The following is a 15,596-nucleotide window of genomic DNA, read 5'->3' as shown; positions in this document are numbered from 1 at the left end:
AATTAGTACCATTAAATTTATAACTTATACTTTCTCTCTTCTTGATTACTAATTAGTAACATTACATTTATAACTTATACTTTCTCTGTTCTAGATTACTAATTTGTACCATTACATTTATAACTTACACTTTCTCTGCCCTAGATTACTAATTAGTAACATTTATAGCTTATACATTCTCTGCCCTAGATTACTAATTAGTACCATTACATTTATAACTTACACTTTCTCTGCCCTAGATTACTAATTAGTAACATTACATTTATAACTTACACTTTCTCTGCCCTAGATTACTAATTAGTAACATTACATTTATAGCTTATACATTCTCTGTTCTAGATTACTAATTAGTACCATTACATTTATAACTTACACTTTCTCTGTTCTAGATTACTAATTATACCATTACATTTATAACTTACACTTTCTCTGCCCTAGATTACTAATTAGTAACATTACATTTATAGCTTATACATTCTCTGTTCTAGATTACTAATTAGTACCATTACATTTATAACGTATACTTTCTCTGCCCTAGATTATTAATTAGTTCCATTACATTTATAACTTATACTTTCTCTGCCCTAGATTACTAATTAGTACCATTACATTTATAACTTACACTTTCTCTGTTCTAGATTACTAATTAGTACCATTACATTTATAACTTATAATTTCTTTGTTCTAGATTACTAATTAGTACCATTACATTTATAACTTATAATTTCTCTGTTTTAGATTACTAATTAGTACCATTACATTTATAACTGATTAGTACCATTACATTTATAACTGAGGGTCGATGGTTCTTTCCGGGGATTTCCCGGGTTCTTCCTCCACCATTAATACTGGCCACCATGTATAGCCTATCGTCTGCTGAAAAATGGCGTTAAACCCTACAACAACAACAGCAACAACATTTATAACTTACACTTTCTCTGTTCTAGATTACTAATTAGTACCATTACATTTATAACTTACACTTTCTCTGTTCTAGATCACTAATTAGTACCATTACATTTATAACTTATACTTTCTCTTCCCTAGATTACTAATTAGTACCATTACATTTATAACTTATACTTTCTCTGTTCTAGATTACTAATATGTACCATTACATTTATAACTTATGCTTTCTGTTCTAGATTACTAATTAGTACCATTACATTTATAACGTATACTTTCTCTGTTCTAGATTACCAATTAGTACCATTACATTTATAACTTTTACTTTCTGTGCCTTAGATTACTAATTAGTACCATTACATTTATAGCTTATACTTTCTCTGTTCTAGATTACTAATTAGTACCAGTACATTTAGAACTTATACTTTCTGTTCTAGATTACTAATTAGTACCATTACATTTATAACTTATACTTTCTCTGCCCTAGATTACTAATTAGTACCATTACATTTATAACTTACACTTTCTCTGTTCTAAATTACTAATTAGTACCATTACATTTATGACTGTGTGCTATATATCATTTTCTATTACAGCTTATAGATCTGAATGTCTTGATCCCTTTCGAGAGAATAGATATTTCCAGCATGTGAGGCTGAGAGACTTGTAACTATAGATACCTACTTCCCTAGTGGAAGTGATAGAAAGGTCCCAAACCTTCCAAGTGACCATATTTTGTACCTTCAAGGATGTCATTATGGTTTCTGGTTTGTACATATGCACACTTACCGAATGTATCTGATTTACATGTATACACAAATATACCTTCTTTGATCTTTTTTGCCAAACATTAGTAATTTCTTTTATGCCAAAAAATTATGAATTCTTCTTTCCAAGTATTCTGGTTAATATCTTGTACCCACTTTGTATTAAGAATACGTTACTGTAAAACTTTGGGAGTGTTCATATTTGTCAGTACCATATATACTTGCACATAGGTTGGATCCAAATGTATAGACCCAGATCTGCTATTGCATAGTGTGCTGGCAAATCTAGTTCTATGCAGTTTGTTATGAGTAACCTGCAGAAGAAAGAGCAGTCTGGTATTTATTTAATTATATTTCATCTGTGGATACATGTTTTCCAACTTGAAGGGTTTTAGTCACTTCTGCATCTGCTATTGATTACTTCTATGATCGGTCAATAAACTTTGTGTTTTTGTCATCTTTTTGTTATGACTTTAACAACTTTAATGTGACTGTTATTCCAGATTTGTTTTTGGATTCAACTGTTTAAATGTCTCACATGCAAGTGTATGGCTTGTCCTTTAATTTTGGGTATATCAATCCTAATTTCAAGTATATCAGTTCTAATTTCTAAATTGAACCACATCAATCCTAATTTCAAAATTGTGCACATCAGTCCTAATTTCTAAATTGGGGGTATCAATTCTGATTTCAAAATTTGGCATATCAATTCTATGCCCATCTTCAGTTTTTATATAGTTTACTTTTGCATATGGTTTACTGTTTTCTCTTTTTTTTTATTGATAGTCTTCAAAGCCAGTTTAATTCATGATATATGCTACAGCATGTGTACATATTAGCTATTTGCATATCATCATATTTATGGAGTTCCATACACCTATATTCCAGCTAATTTTGTATACAGCATTTTGGTAGTTAATGGGTATTTCCCCTGTATGATTCCCAGAGCTTTAACCTTGGTTGTTGTTTTCAGATGGTATTACAAAGTGATTCCACATTCAGGTGGTAGTTCAGGGGGATTTCCCCATCAGTTGCCAATTAATCAGATTTCTATCTTTGAATTGTTAATTTTGAGTCCTGAGGCCTTTCCAGAATTTGTGTATTTTTTTATAATATGTTTGCTAGTAGAACAAGCTAAGCTAGTACAATGATTAACATTTTGTATGAATTTTAAACTGATATTAATAATAAGATTCATTAACCTTTGTATCAATTTATAGTTGACATTTAGTAATAAGACTCATTAACATTCATGTAAATTTATAGTTGATATTTAGTAATAAGATTCAATAACATTTTGTATAAATCTAGAGTTGATATTTACCAATAAGATTCATTAACATTTTGTATAAATCTAGAGTTGATATTTACCAATAAGATTCACTAACATCTTGTATAAATCTAGAGCTGATATTTACCAATAAGATTCATTAACATTTTGTATAAATCTATATTTGATATTTACCAATAAGATTCATTAACATCTTGTATAAATCTAGAGTTGATATTTACCAATAAGATTCATTAACATTTTGTATAAATCTAGAGTTGATATTTACCAATAAGATTCATTAACATTTATATAAATCTAGAGTTGATATTTACCAATAAGATTCATTAACATTTTGTATAAATCTAGAGTTGATATTTACCAATATGATTCATTACCATTTTGTATCAATTTATAATTGATATTTAGTAATTAAATTCATTACCATTTTGTATCAATTTATAATTGATATTTAGTAATTAAATTCATTACCATTTTGTATCAATGTATAATTGATATTTAGTAATTAAATTCATTACTATTTTATATCAATTTATAATTGATATTTAGTAATTAAATTCATTACCATTTTGTATCAATTTACAGTTGCCATTTAGTAATTAAATTCATTACCATTTTATATCAATTTACAGTTGCCATTTAGTAATTAAATTCATTACCATTTTATATCAATTTATAATTGATATTTAGTAATTAAATTCGTTGCCATTTTATATCAATTTACAGTTGCCATTTAGTAATTAAATTCATTACCATTTTGTATCAATTTACAGTTGCCATTTTGTATCAATTTACAGTTGCCATTTAGTAAGAAGATTAGTCTTCCGTTCATTTGGAAGCTGATCTGGTAAAGCACTGGACTCACAATCCAAAGGTCACAGGTTTGATACTTGCCCTGGCTAGCTTGGGTCAGCTACCTCAGTGGGAATGCACTTAATTCCCATTTCCTCAGCATTATATAACCAATACTGCGTTAAAAGTGCCCAAGACCAATATCTTTAGGTTGGAAATTTCTCCCTGCTCCATGTATGTTGTAGTTATTGCCTCTTCCTGCATAGTTTGCCATTTTAAGTATTAGGAATATGATATTGTATAAAGATTTTGGAATAGGTAGGGAAAATAATTTAACTTGCAAATTTCAGATGTTAAATCATCTGATGCTGATCTGGTCTATATAGATCAGGATATTTCCTGTAGGGTAATAAAATTATGACATATTTTTACACATTCATTGTTTATTTTTTCAAAATGAATATTTCACAGTACTGTTTAATTAGTATTGTAAGCTGTGTATTATTTGTGATGATATTATACTGTTATAAATACTCTGTTTTCATCCAAATGTCTTCCTTTTTTTCTGGATAAGTCAATCTTTATTTACTTTTATTATGTTTGTTCCCCCTTTAATTTCCTGATGCCCACCCCCATCTCTGAGTCTCTCTCTCTCTCTCCCTCTCTCTCTCTCTCTCTCTCTCTCTCTCTCTGTGATCCTCCATTTATTGGGTGCAGAAATAAAAAGAGAAGCACATTTCATCATTTTGCATTTTGCTCTATAAATTAACAAAAGAAGAATTAAAGCATCAGGTACAGTAGAATGAAAGCTTATGTTAGGATATATAGGATGAATTTAAAGGTGGGTTGGTACATGTTGTAGACATCTCTGATATTCTAGTCTGTATATGTACAAATGCCCATATGCCCAACATTGTGGATGACTTTATTTGCTAGTATTAAATATCATATGTATTGGTAGGAACACCAGACCTCCAATATTATGGATGACTGTATTCACTAGTGTTAAATATCATATGGATTGGTAGGAATACCAGACCTCCAACATTATGGATGACTATATTCGCTAGTGCTAAATATCATATGGATTGGTAGGAACACCAGACTGCCAACATTATGGATGACTCTATTCCCTAGTGCTAAATATCATATGGATTGGTAGAAACACCAGACTGCCAACATTATCGATGACTGTATTTGCTAGTGCTAAATATCATATGGATTGGTAGGAACACCAGACCGCCAACACTATGGATGACTGTATTCACTAGTGTTAAATATCATATGGATTGGTAGGAACACCAGACCTCCAACATTATGGATGACTGTATTCGCTAGCTAGTGCTAAATATCATATGGATTGGTAGGAACACCAGACCTCCAACATTATGAATGACTGTATTCACTAGTGTTAAATATCATTTGGATTGGTAGAAACACCAGACCTCCAACATTATGGATGACTGTATTCACTAGTGTTAAATATCATATGGATTGGTAGAAACACCAGACCACCAACACTATGGATGACTATATTCACTATGTTAAATACCATATGCATTAGGAGGAAGATTATGGTTCCCACATTAATGATGATAATATACTTACCAATATTAGGTATCATCTGAATCAGAAGAAAGACCAATATTCCAACATTATTGATCATTGTAAGAGCAAAGTTCGTGATACCCTCATTAACTGGATAGGTAGCTTCACAACAGGTCTCAAAAAAAAGTGGAGTTGAGGCAGCCAGCAGTAGTCCCCCTAAAATCAGGGTTGTGTACAGAATTGCTGAAATGAATATGAATAAAAGGCATTATTTAGAAAACTATCAAGAAGGAATTATCAGTAAATCTGCCAGCACCACATACTGCAAAACTGCAAATAAAGATTTTAAAATATGCAATGTTTTGACAACATATTTAACAATTTGCTTTTTATTTAAAGCAATTTTGATAATGTTTTCAGATCTGGTTCCATTCAATCATATAAATGCAAGGAGGTACTGCATGCTGGAACATGAAGCCATGTCTAGACAGCAGCACTACTAGGATAAAACTGAAAGGTACATGCTGAATTTGTAATAGTTCCACTGTACAGTTTTGCACTCTGCACAGGGTTTGGTTTTAAATGAAAAAGAAATGCCCAGGTTAGTCTATTTTTCTTAAAAATGGACTGTGTTTATTTTAGGTATTGTTTAAAAAAAAGTTTTAATTCTCTACATTTTGGTTTATGATTGATGGGTATAAATTGACTTACAGAGTATGCAGCATGGTCTTACTTCAGATGTGTTTCTTTCAAATGACTACTATCTCTGATTGGTCTTTCTCACTTCCTGGATTTCAGAGGTAATTTGAAAAAACTAGCTGATAAGTTTGTTTTTGCCATTGTATAATTGATTTATTGCACTTTCAGAATTTAGCATATTCTGGTCTAGTTCAAGTTCATTTCTCAAGCACATGGGAGTGGCCATTTTGATTAGCTGTCTGAATTAGGCAGTGAATTGTTTCCCAAATACCACATATGAAGAAATTTTCAGTCACAGTACATGAAAGTTGCATAGAGGTATATCAACATTTCTCTCCAATGTGCCTGTTGCAAATTTAAACAACTTCACCTTATCTCTATCCACATTCAGAAGTACATAGTAACCGTAGAGTTGAACCATAATACAAAAATAAAAATGTATGCAGTGAAAACTACCTTACCCAACACCTTGATATAATGAGCTCCTGTCCATAAAGAACAATTTCACTTGGCCCTCTTGTGTGTCCTTTATATGAGATTTCAATCTCTGATAAATTCAAATTACATCCATACAATAAAATATTTCCATCAAGAATTTGTGTGAAAATTTGATTTTCTGAGATCATATATTTGATATGAAATTTATTATATTTTTATTTCAGTACACAGTACAAAGACATAACATTCTAATACACAACATATAGACATAATAATCCAATACATGATATAGGCATAATAATTCAATACACATTAAATAAATATAATATTCCAATACACACTACACAAGCATAATATTCCAATACACACTACACATGCATAATGTTCCAATACACACTACACAGACATATTCCAATAAACACTACATAGACATATAACCCAATACATGATATAGACATACTATTCCAATACAAAATACAGACATCATATTCCAATACACATTACACAGACATAATATTCCAATACACACTACACAGACATAATATTCCAATACACACTACACAGACATGATATTCCAATACATGATATAGACATAATAATTCAATACACATTAAATAGATATAATATTCCATTACATTAACATAATATTCCAATACACATTATACACTCAATTACAGATGCATATTGATAATTCAAAAGCCTCTCTACCATAATGTTGATGAAGTGCAACTCTCATTTGGGAGACTTTTACTTGACTGAAATGTTTGCAAATTTTGTGAGATTAACAATAATTATTCCAGTTTCTAAAATTCTATTTAGAGTGCACACTATAGTACAATAAAGCATACATCAACATAAATATGGCCGCAATCTAACCTTCATCATACATTTGCAAACAAAAAGAAGTTAATGCTTACTAATGATGAGCGATTTACAGCGATTTTAACAGACTCACCTGTTGAAAATGGAATAATTTCAAACAAAGCCAGAGCAAAAACTGCAAAAGAAATCCCCGCCAGAATATATAATGTTATCAGGTATTTCTTCATGTGACGGGAAAAAATATCTGCAAGCCTACAATGAATGAAAGATAAAACTTTATGACAGCCATAATTATTGACATGCATTGTGGGATTGAAATTTCTGGCATATAAAGTCCCAAAAATATTAATGAAGATGATGATATCAAATCGTAAGTCTTCTTTTTAAGGATGATTGCTGTTGAAATCTCAATGCATTTTTGTTTCTCAGAGCAATGGGTGAGTCAAAGACTTTTGTGTATTGTTTTCTAAATACAGTAGTATACTCTATAAAAACATATGAAAAAGCAGAGAAAATTATACCATGTGGTCTGATGACATTAAACAATCTTCACAATGAACATTTAGAAATCTGCAAAAATGTTCACTGGTCGCACAACATACTGTATATACTTGCTTGTAAGTAAAGTCCAACTGCAAACAACATAGACCCAGATCTGCCATTGCCTTATGTACCAGCAGATCCGGGTCTATGTACTATGTCAGGAGTAATCAGTAGAACAAACAACATAGATCTGATCTGCAAGTGAATTATGTAGTTTACTTATGTAGTTTTAATTTTAATAAATACTACATTAAGAATCAACTATTATTCCTTTCCATTGCAGAGGGTAATGATTTTCTGGACTGAGGCCCACGGTTTCTGTTTACTGTTGGCATTACTTTTACTGAGTGGGTGTATGTTCAAAAAGGTGTGTGTTATTCTTACTTATAACAGAAAGCACAAAAATATTATCTTTTTTGCAAGCAAGGACATAATATAATCTATTTTACCTAGTTCACTTCTAAATGGCATTAAATGCATTGGGTGTTTCTATCAGTGGTATTAAATGTGTTGGGTGTTTTTACCAGTGGCATTAAATGCATTGGGTGTTTTTATAAGTGGCATTAAATGCATTGAATGTTTTTAAAAGTGGCATTAAATGCATTGGGTGTTTTCATAAGTGGCATTAAATACATTGGATGTTTTTATCAGTGGCATTAAATGCATTGGGTGTTTTTATCAGTGGCATTAAATGTATTGGGTGTTTTTATCAGTGGCATTAAATGCATTGAATGTTTTTAAAAGTGGCATTAAATGCATTGAATGTTTTTATAAGTGGCATTAAATACATTGGGTGTTTTTATCAGTGGCATTAAATGTACTGGGTATTTTTATCAGTGGCATTAAATGTATTGGGTGTTTTTATCAGTGGCATTAAATGCATTGGGTGTTTTTACCAGTGGCATTAAATGTGTTGGGTGTTTTTACCAGTAGCATTAAATGCATTGGGTGTTTTTATAAGTGGCATTAAATGCATTGAATGTTTTTATAAGTGGCATTAAATGCATTGAATGTTTTTAAAAGTGGCATTAAATGCACTGAGTGTTTTTATCAGTGGCATTAAATGCACTGGGTATTTTTATCAGTGGCATTAAATGTGTTGGGTGTTTTTACCAGTAGCATTAAATGCATTGGGTGTTTTTATAAGTGGCATTAAATGCATTGAATGTTTTTAAAAGTGGCATTAAATGCACTGAGTGTTTTTATCAGTGGCATTAAATGCACTGGGTATTTTTATCAGTGGCATTAAATGTATTGGGTGTTTTTATCAGTGGCATTAAATGCATTGGGTGTTTTTATCAGTGGCATTAAATGCACTGGGTGTTTTTATCAGTGGCATTAAATGCATTGAATGTTTTTATAAGTGGCATTAAATGCATTGGGTGTTTTCATAAGTGGCATTAAATACATTGGGTGTTTTTGTCAGTGGCATTAAATGCATTGGATATTCTTATCAGTGGCATTAAATGTATTGGGTGTTTTTATCAGTGGCATTAAATGTACTGGGTGTTTTTATCAGTGGTATTAAATGCACTGGGTGTTTTTATCAGTGGCATTAAATGCATTGGGTGTTTTTATCAGTGTGCAGCAGAGTTATGGTGTACAGTTTTCTGACAAAGCATTTGTAAAATGTATAATTTTCATTTGGTCAGAAAGTATCTGGAGAGAATGAAAATAATTATTTTAATTACAAGAAAAAATTAATAAATGGCAGAAATAAATTTAATGATGTTGTTTCCTTCCTGGTTTATGGATAAAAGCCTCCCTTAGATGCATATTACACAATCTTCACACATTTTATAAATTTGTCTGCAAAACATTTTTAAGATCACTTAACTCATTTGAAGATCTCTTATCACTATGGTAATACTGCTAGAAAATCTTTCAAGTTTTAGTTGCAGAATCAGATGTTTATATATTACAAATAAAAATGCAATACTCCTAGAAAATCTTTCAAGTTTTAGTTGCAGATTCAAATGTTTATATCTTATTACAAATAAAATGCAAAACTTCTAGAAAATCTTTCAAGTTTTATTTGCAGATTCAGATGTTTATATTTTATTACAAATACAAATCCAATACTCCTAGAAAGTCTTTCAAGTTTTAGTTGCAGAATCAGATGTTTATATATTACAAATAAAAATGCAATAATCCTAGAAAATCTTTCAAGTTTTAGTTGCAGATTTAGATGTTTATATCTTATTACAAATAAAAATGCAATACTTCTAGAAAACCTTTCAAGTTTTAGTTGCAGAATCAGATATTTATATATTACAAATAAAAATGCAATACTTCTAGAAAATCTTTCAAGTTTTAGTTGCAGATTTAGATGTTTATATCTTATTACAAATAAAAATCCAATACTTCTAGAAAATCTTTCAAGTTTTAGTTGCAGAATCAGATATTTATATATTACAAATAAAAATGCAATACTTCTAGAAAATCTTTCAAGTTTTATTTGCAGAATCAGATGTTTATATATTACAAATAAAAATGCAACACTTCTAGAAAATCTTTCAAGTTTTAGTTGCAGATTTAGATGTGTATAGCTTATTACAAATACAAATGCAATGCTCCTAAAGTTTTAGTTGCAGAATCAGATGTTTATATTTTATTACAAATAAAAATTTGCCTTCATGAAAGGAATATCTGAGTCGGCATTTTTACCTGGCCACAAACAATCCAGAACAACATCCTGCTAATGTACCATAAAATCCTGACCATCCTGCCTCAGTCTGAAATATATATATATATATATATATATATATATATATATATATATATACCACACACATGTATAAACATGTATGCGTACATATACATGGATGTGTGCAAAACATCCCAATTAATTGCAGCAATATGCATAGAATTTATATACACTAATTCTTTTCTTATTTATTTACACTAATTCTTTTCTTATTATTTGTATTAATTTTAACTTCTTGTTTTGTATATCCCATATATTTGCATAGCCAAATTCCATAAAAATGTTTGATGTTGTGCAAATAACACTGCAAATGCATAGAATTAAACCTAATGGGACATTAACACAACGTTAAGGACTTAAAGCAACTCAGATTTAGCTGTATTAGATCAATTAACAGGTGACTAATTATTCCCATTCATTTGTCTGACACAGATTTACTTGTATTAGATCAATTAACAGGTGACTGTAATTATTCCCATTCATTTGTCTGACACATATTTAGCTGTATTAGATCAATTAACAGGTGACTGTAATTATTCCCATTCATTTGTCTGACACAGATTTAGCTGTATTAGATCAATTAACAGGTGACTGTAATTATTCCCATTCATTTGTCTGACACAGATTTACTTGTATTAGATCAATTAACAGGTGACTGTAATTATTCCCATTCATTTGTCTGACATAGATTTAGCTGTATCAGATCAATTAACAGGTGACTGTAATTATTCCCATTCATTTGTCTGACACAAATTTACTTGTATGAGATCAATTAACAGGTGACTGTAATTATTCCCATTCATTTGTCTGACACAGATTTACTTGTATTAGATCAATTAACAGGCGACTGTAATTATTCCCATTCATTTGTCTGACACAGATTTAGCTGTATTAGATCAATTAACAGGTGACTGTAATTATTCCCATTCATTTGTCTGACACAGATTTACTTGTATTAGATCAATTAACAGGTGGCTGTAATTATTCCCATTCATTTGTCTGACACAGATTTAGCTGTATTAGATCAATTAACAGGTGACTGTAATTATTTCCATTCATTTGTCTGACACAGATTTAGCTGTATTAGATCAATTAACAGGTGACTGTAATTATTCCCATTCATTTGTCTGACACAGATTTACTTGTATTAGATCAATTAATAGGTGACTGTAATTATTCCCATTCATTTGTCTGACACAGATTTAGCTGTATTAGATCATTTACAGGTGACTGTAATTATTCCCATTCATTTGTCTGACACAGAGTTAGCTGTATTAGATCAATTAACAGGTGGCTGTAATTATTCCCATTCATTTGTCTGACACAGATTTAGCTGTATTTGATCAATTAACAGGTGACTGTAATTATTCCCATTCATTTGTCTGACACAAATTTAATTATTTATTAATGATGATAATTTTCTTAGAAACTTCTGAGATTTTAATGAAATTTTGTCAAAATTCATTATTTTTTCACTGATTTTAGTCCATTTTGTAATGAAAAAATAGTCAAATTACAGATTCTCGAAGAGTGAAACCTCATGCAGTTTAGGATTTGTCAATAATTTATCGATTCTGTTAATTTTTCAGTTAAAAATCATTCATAAATCTGCCATAAAACATAGATTCAGACTGTGTTTCATGAGAATTTATCAATATTGCAGGGGTGTCCACCCTTAGAAAATCTGCAATTTGATCAATTTTTCTCTGACAAGTTAGTATATGTTCAGGTAAAATATCATAAAAGAACTGTTATTTTGCTATTCTGAGATCTCTATCATCCACTGACGGAAGTATCAATAATTATATATATATATATATATATATATATATATATATATACTTCCCTCAATCGATGATACAACAGTTATTTTCTTATTCTGAGGCTTCTATCATTGATGGCGAAATGCAGCAACTATAAATATATTATAATATTGGCGCATTTTGCCAGTCATGAAATATATGTTGTTGTTGTTGTTATTGTAGGGTTTAATGCCATTTTTCAACACAAGATAGGCTATACATGGCGAGTATAATTGGTGGAGGAAGAACCCTGGAAAACCCCGGGAAGAACCACGGACCCTAGAGAAGCTACTGGCAGGCTTTCTCACATATCCACATTAGCCGAGCCTGAGACTCGAACTCACACAGACAGAGGTGAGATGGCAGTGATCCATAACGGTGAGTGCTTTAGACCACTCGGCCACTTGGGGCCCCCATGAAATATATGTACATACATCTGAGTAAAATATCATGATACAACAGTTACTTATTCATTCTGAGACTTCTATCATATATATATATATATATATATATATATATATATATATATATATATATATATATATATACACATACATATATATAGTTTCCCCCAACAACAATAGAAGCCTCAGAATAAATAAACAATTGTTCTATCATAATTATTTTAATGGTTTAACTATATATATTAAGTCATATTTTTTCATCAAACATACTAAACCATCTGTTGACACTCCAGATATGAAATCTTTAAATCTCTGAATGCTTATTTGTTATCTCGATATCATTTCGTCCGTCAAATACAGCACAACTGATTTTCTTATTTCTCCATGTTTCATCATCGACAAAATCTGATTTTGACCTAACAGGAATATGTTAATGCGTAATCACTTCGATCAGAATGTTTTTGTATCAAGGATTTCAAAGTCGCTCCAAATCCTTTATATATCAACTTAATTTTTTCTGTGGTATCTGTGGTTGTTAATTTCATCGACTGAATTCTGGTTTCAGGGAATATATTTAACCAAATTTGATTATCAGATTTAGCCAACTGATCTTTATCATCAATCATTACTTCTATACGATTTTTAAGATCCTTCGTAACTGAATTTTCGCCGAGATCTTTATCCTGAACTATATCGGGAAGATTCAACATTGTTAGGAAATCTCTTATTATGTCAAGTGTTTCGCGTGGGCTTATTTTATTTGATCGAAACATTTTGTTGTCACATGGCCTTTACTGAATTTATCAATTGCTTGCTGAGCCCATTTTAGGTGATAATTTCTTGTATAATTCTTCAATTTCATCTGCGGGCAACTTTCCAACGTTACACTGAAATAAATTATTCAGGTATGACCTTTTTGTGATATACGGTTCTAATTGCTCATCCGGATTGTACTTATAATATTTTGTCATTTTTATATCATTAATTTCTTCAATATTATCAACATCGAGTTGTTCATTCTTTATTCGATCACCTATGCTTGTTTTCAAAAATTCATCGACACCAGAATTATCATGATCGATTTTCATATTTTTTTGGTCAACCAAGTATCATAAGCAACTGGTAATGTTTGTATGATTTTATATCCCGTATCTTTCATCAATGCAATTAATCTCGGGGAGAAAAAATTTCTGGACTTGTTTTCTTTGCCGATATCCATGATATATGCATGTCCACACTGAGTTGTTAATTCATCAGAATTTGGAGCTCTGTGCAACTTTACTTCATTAGTAATTAATCTTTCACGATCAATTATTAATTTTCTAATATCTGAACAATTCAGTTGAAGTTTTCTTAGATGTAATTTTGTCATGGCTGAATCACAGGTGCTCGATGCGAGCTTGATGTTGAGAAACAAAAACAATAATCTGAAGGAAAAAAAATCACACAAACATTATGATAGCGAGGGTCCTATGTCAGAACGAGTCATGGGGGTAATCTAAGGTAGTTTTATCACTCTGTATGATTTTTTCCTTCAGATTATTGTTTTTTTCTTTCTCAACATCAAGCTCGCATCGAGCACCTAAATCTATGTAATGCTTATTTTGTTGCTTCTACTGGTCATAGTTCATATGAAAACACAAACATATCAGTAAATCTCAGATCTGTTATACTAACTTCAGCTTCACCACTCTGGTGGCCTAATGGTTAGAGTGTCCATCTCGGATGTGGAAGGTCGTGGGTTCGATCCCCAGCCGAGTCATACCAAAGACTTACAAAAATGGTACTGACAGCTGCCTCACTTGGCACTCAGCATCAAGAGGTTAGTGTTAGGATAGGTTGGCCTGGTGTCAGGATAATGTGACTGGGTGGGACATCATGCTACATGTCTGCGGCATGATGCCCCAGTCCTAGACATCAATATAAAATGTCACACTGCAGACATCGTAGCGATATGACTGAAAAATTGTTAAAGCTACGTTAAAAATCCAAATCACACACACACACACTAACTCCAGCTTCGAGTGTATGATTGTCTATAATGACATCTACATCACTGCATGCATTAGTCACAACTGCAAAATCTAATTTCTTTTGTTCACAATTTGTATCAGCATGGTAATATTTTTGCCAAACCGTCTACTGAATAATATGTACTGGTTTTATAATATGTAAATACAGCTACTTTCTCACCACGTGCTGATGTTTGATTTACTTTACATAATAAAGATGATAACTGAGTTTTCAACAATAAAATTCATATCATGATCGGGTTTATAATCATTAATCGTAAATTTCATATTTGTTCTGTAAATAAATCTAAATCATCTTTATTAGCTTCTGCATCAAGAACAATAACACGCCTAGATGCACTAACTAATGTCGAAAAATTTATTCCAATATCCTTTGTACAACTGCATATATTTGAATATCTGTCGTCTTATTTTATGCCATTCATCAATTATTAATACATCTGGAGCCCCTTTTATTCTGCGAAGTGATTCTACCCGAATGATAATCCTGCGTTTATCACCAAGCTTAAATAGTATATCACCAGTGTGGGCCCGAGTGGTTGAGTGGCCTAAAGCGCTCTCCATTACGGATCACTGCATCTCACCTCTGTCTGCATGGGTTCGAGTCTCAGATTCAGCCAATGTGGATATGTGAGAAAGCTTGCCAGTAGCTTCTGGTCGGTCAGTGGTTCTTTCTGGGGTTTTCCCAAGTTCTTCTCCACTATTAATACTGGCCACCATGTATAGCCATCGTGTGCTGAAAAATGGCGTTAAACCTACAACAGCAGCAGCAACAACAATATCACCAGTGATATTCATATAAGATTCAATCTTATAATCTGCTTTTGTTTTTTCTGTAAATATT

The 15,596-nt window shown here is 31.2% G+C and overlaps 1 protein-coding gene across 2 annotated transcripts in view; it reads right to left on the bottom strand.

The window, feature by feature from the left end:
- LOC149780973 (solute carrier family 49 member 4 homolog) overlaps nucleotides 1-15,596 on the bottom strand; it is a 113,198-nt gene that overhangs the window by 11,261 nt on the left and 86,341 nt on the right. For both annotated transcript variants that reach the window (XM_089938087.1, XM_089938088.1), the window contains 3 exons: nucleotides 10,474-10,541; nucleotides 7,397-7,515; nucleotides 5,365-5,547 (listed from right to left, as the gene is read on the bottom strand). In XM_089938087.1, the coding sequence (XP_089794213.1) occupies nucleotides 5,365-5,547; nucleotides 7,397-7,515; nucleotides 10,474-10,541 (370 nt within the window). The remainder of the gene's footprint in view (nucleotides 1-5,364; nucleotides 5,548-7,396; nucleotides 7,516-10,473; nucleotides 10,542-15,596) is intronic.

The sequence above is a fragment of the Sinohyriopsis cumingii genome, chromosome 16 (genome assembly GCF_028554795.1).
Source record: "Sinohyriopsis cumingii isolate HCF-2022 chromosome 16, ASM2855479v2, whole genome shotgun sequence".
In the NCBI taxonomy this organism is placed as follows: domain Eukaryota; kingdom Metazoa; phylum Mollusca; class Bivalvia; order Unionida; family Unionidae; genus Sinohyriopsis; species Sinohyriopsis cumingii.
Note: the sequence above shows the minus strand (reverse complement) of the source record. Positions and strands in the feature narration are given on the sequence as shown.